Source organism: Vigna angularis, chromosome 1, assembly GCF_016808095.1.
Source record: "Vigna angularis cultivar LongXiaoDou No.4 chromosome 1, ASM1680809v1, whole genome shotgun sequence".
Classification (NCBI taxonomy): Eukaryota; Viridiplantae; Streptophyta; class Magnoliopsida; order Fabales; family Fabaceae; genus Vigna; species Vigna angularis.
The window spans coordinates 39801463-39804625 of NC_068970.1; the positions used below are offsets into that span (position 1 = coordinate 39801463).

At 42.1% G+C, this 3163-nt stretch overlaps 1 protein-coding gene across 1 annotated transcript; it reads right to left on the reverse strand.

The window, feature by feature from the left end:
- Positions 1-366: 366 nt before the first annotated feature.
- LOC108324037 (F-box protein At1g67340) lies at positions 367-2171 on the reverse strand. The gene is made up of 3 exons (XM_017556832.2): positions 1752-2171; positions 1508-1670; positions 367-1387 (listed from the first exon to the last, which is right to left on the reverse strand). The coding sequence occupies exons 1-3, from the start codon at positions 2030-2032 to the stop codon at positions 665-667; spliced, it is 1167 nt and encodes a 388-aa protein (XP_017412321.1). The 5' UTR covers positions 2033-2171; the 3' UTR covers positions 367-664.
- Positions 2172-3163: the final 992 nt, after the last annotated feature.

Here is a 3163-nt window from a genome sequence, read left to right on the forward strand (position 1 = left end):
GACTAATTATTGGTACCAAGTAAATGATATGATAGGTTGCTTTGCATAATATGTCATTAAAACATTTTTGTAATAATTTTCATCAAGTTAGTAACAAGTTGTTGGATCACAAATAATGAAGCCTCCCTAATGATATAGCATGCATGTGAGGGAAGGTAAAAGTGTGTGAAACTGTTGAATTAGTTTTTTAACTTATTCCATGGCGCCGCATTAAATCAGTAGAGACAAATCACACCTCACCAAATCCTCCACCTTCAACTTAATTACATTTAATTTTGTCATATCTACCAGCACCCCAATTCCAAACAAACTATATTTATCTACTCCCTAACATATTTTTTCTACAAATTATTTTTAAACATTAAATTTATTTCGTATCAATTACTCTCAGATAGATTAAAATTCACATTAAGATCTTAGCATTGATTCTCTAATTAAAGTTAAACTCTGAAATTGCAAAGATAGAGAAAATTAATCTACTCTCGATTTTCCATGAGAATTCTCTCACTATACAAGAAAAAAAAAGTACTGTATACCTTTTTTTTTGGAGACGGACAACTAATAGTATTTTTTCTCTCTCTTCACCAAAAATAGATTCAAATCTTCCTCCGTCCACCACAGCCTCCCTTTCCGTTACCGTCACTTATACGTTGAGAAAAACTGCCTAACTATCCGCCATAGCCATAACCTCGCCGTCACTGTCCTCGTCTCCGATGTCTTCGCCGTCTTCGTCGAGCCACCGCTCCACGGGGGCGCACTCCACCTTGTGCCGGAACTTCCAATCGAGCGCTTGGCACGCGCGTGAACAATAATTCACCGCGCCACACACAGAACACCTTCGAAACTCGTGCTTCCTGGACTCGGGCCGCCCGCACCCCGCGTGCGAACACAATCTCAGCCCCTGTCCGGGCGAACCGCCGCGAGCGGCGAACCACTCCGCCATGAACCGGCTTGCCGGATGCACCTCCGGCGTCGGGACGTTACATCCGAAATCGCTGAGCAACGGACATCCGATCCCCTGCCGAAGCTGTGGCTGAAGGTTGCACGTCAGCCAGTGGCGCGCGGCGGCGTTCGTCGACAACACGGCCGCCAGCTCCCTCGCGTTTGCCTGCACCAGGAACCGCCGCCCCTCGGCGATGTTCTGCCGCACGCCGTAACCGTCTTGCAAGCAGTGACCGAGCTCGCGCAGCGCGTCGACGTGGCCGAGAAACGCGGCTCTGGCGCAGAGAGCCACGCCGGCGCGTAAGTCCTTGTCGCTTTTGGTTCCGCCGCTGCCGTTGAACTGAATCACGGCCAGCGAGTACAGAGCACGCGCGTGGGAGTTTATCGCTGCCTTGGCCATTAACGACGCGCCGCTCCCTCGGTTTTGCAAACAGTAGAACCGAATCTGCACACAACAGATACAAATCAACAAGTTAGATTTTTGAAAAGGCAATAACAATTGACAATCACTTCACACAAGACAGAATTTTTCTAATTTCCTGACTTGAATTTCAGGTTAACTCACCATGCCTAAAGTGAAACAGGCTTCAACATTTCCGGCATCCGCACAGTGTTTGAGGAAACGGTGCGCCGAATCGCACCAATCTTTGGCTCTAATAGCGAAAGCTCTGGGAGAGACTTTGGACAAAACAAGCGAATGTAGTGCTAACTTGTTTAATCTCCTACACCTGTTCCACAGAGACTGGAATCAGACACCGTCCAGAGAAAATGTAAGAAGAATAGAAAAACAATGGTTGAAAATTACGCACGTGGTTAAAACATTGAGAAAATCGGAAGGTTTAGTGGCGGTAGAACTAAGCTTGCAGAAGATAGAGATTACAAGGTCATCCGGCAAAGACTCAAAAAAATCGTAATCGGTAGCGGTTTTTTCCGGCGTCTTCTTCTGCCTTTTTCGGCTATAACTAAAGGAGTCTCCGGCGACATGCACACGCATATGCATGTGCAGATCCTTGTTTTTGTTGGCAAGCCTCACATCCGAACACATCCTTGATACTACTCCAGAATAACAAGCTCCTCTCCTTGTTCTCATGCCCTTCTTCCTTCTTCTTCTTCTTCTCTTTTTCTTGTCTCTCCCTTGAGAGATAAAAGGGAAGAAAACCTAGGAAGCAAGTTATATATAGGAGGTAATGCAATGTGATGTTATGAATCTCCAAACCTGGACCACAATAACATCAAACACACTGCCAAGGTTTTTAAATACCTCTTCAGAAATAAGTATGTATATGTAAGCGGACACAACAAATGTTAAGGTGGGGACCACAACTACTTAATTACTGAAACAGCCCTAATGTTGTCGTTTGTGCTGGTCAAACTTGGTTGACCCAGATCCGCACCCTCGTCCTGCATAATTTGATGCTCTGGATATTAAAAATTAAAATTAAAAATGGCTCTTATTTTGTACTGCCTAAAGAAAATGCTTTTCTCTTGTCTGCAGCATACCTTTGATTTTGAATAGTCTATTCTTCTCATCCTACCTGAGTTGTATTAGTTTTTCTTTTAACGAGATAGCAAAAGGAATGGGAAGCAGAGGGTAAATAATATGCTGAGAGTTTGTTTTAAAAGCGGTTAAATTTGTTGAGTGAAACAACTAACTTCAGTTATTTTGAAAATTTAAGTTAACCCCAGGTTTAAAACAACATTCGCTATTCTCGGAGGTGCGCGTGATGGACACATGTGTTTTGGTGCGTGGCCGTTAGGAACGTGTTTGAGCAGGCAGTGACATTGGAGTGGGCAATTTCAGGTACCGAATCCTGGGCACTCGTTTAAGACCAAACTCATCTCGAGGTCAAACTACGATTCAGCAACTGCTTTAGTTACATTACACTACTCTTCTCCCTTTTTACCAGTTTATTCTGTCGTTTTTTGTTTTTTTAGTTCATTCCAATTATTCAAAATAATTTCATGCTCTAATTTTGTACTGGGATGGACGATGTGTGGTAGAAAAGTAATATCAAATAACTATTTTCCAAACTTACATTGTCAGAATAATCAGTTATTGACCCAACTATTTTTATTTTCATCCAAGTATTCTAATACACATCGAAAAAACAAGTTTATGTTCCGTTAACTTTATTAAATTTTATTAGGACTCTTGTAATTTAAAAAATTAAATCAAAATCTTTAAACTTAAAATAATATACATATTAACATTTATTTTAAC

Bases quoted from the DNA above. Each gene is read 5' to 3' on its own strand.
- LOC108324037 (XM_017556832.2), bottom strand. From the start codon at position 2,032: ATGAGAACAAGGAGAGGAGCTTGTTATTCTGGAGTAGTATCAAGGATG. The intron at 1,671-1,751 runs GTGCGTAATTTT...TCTGTGGAACAG, and splicing joins TTTCTCAATGTTTTAACCAC to GTGTAGGAGATTAAACAAGT. The intron at 1,388-1,507 runs GTGAGTTAACCT...TGTTGTGTGCAG, and splicing joins CCTGTTTCACTTTAGGCATG to ATTCGGTTCTACTGTTTGCA.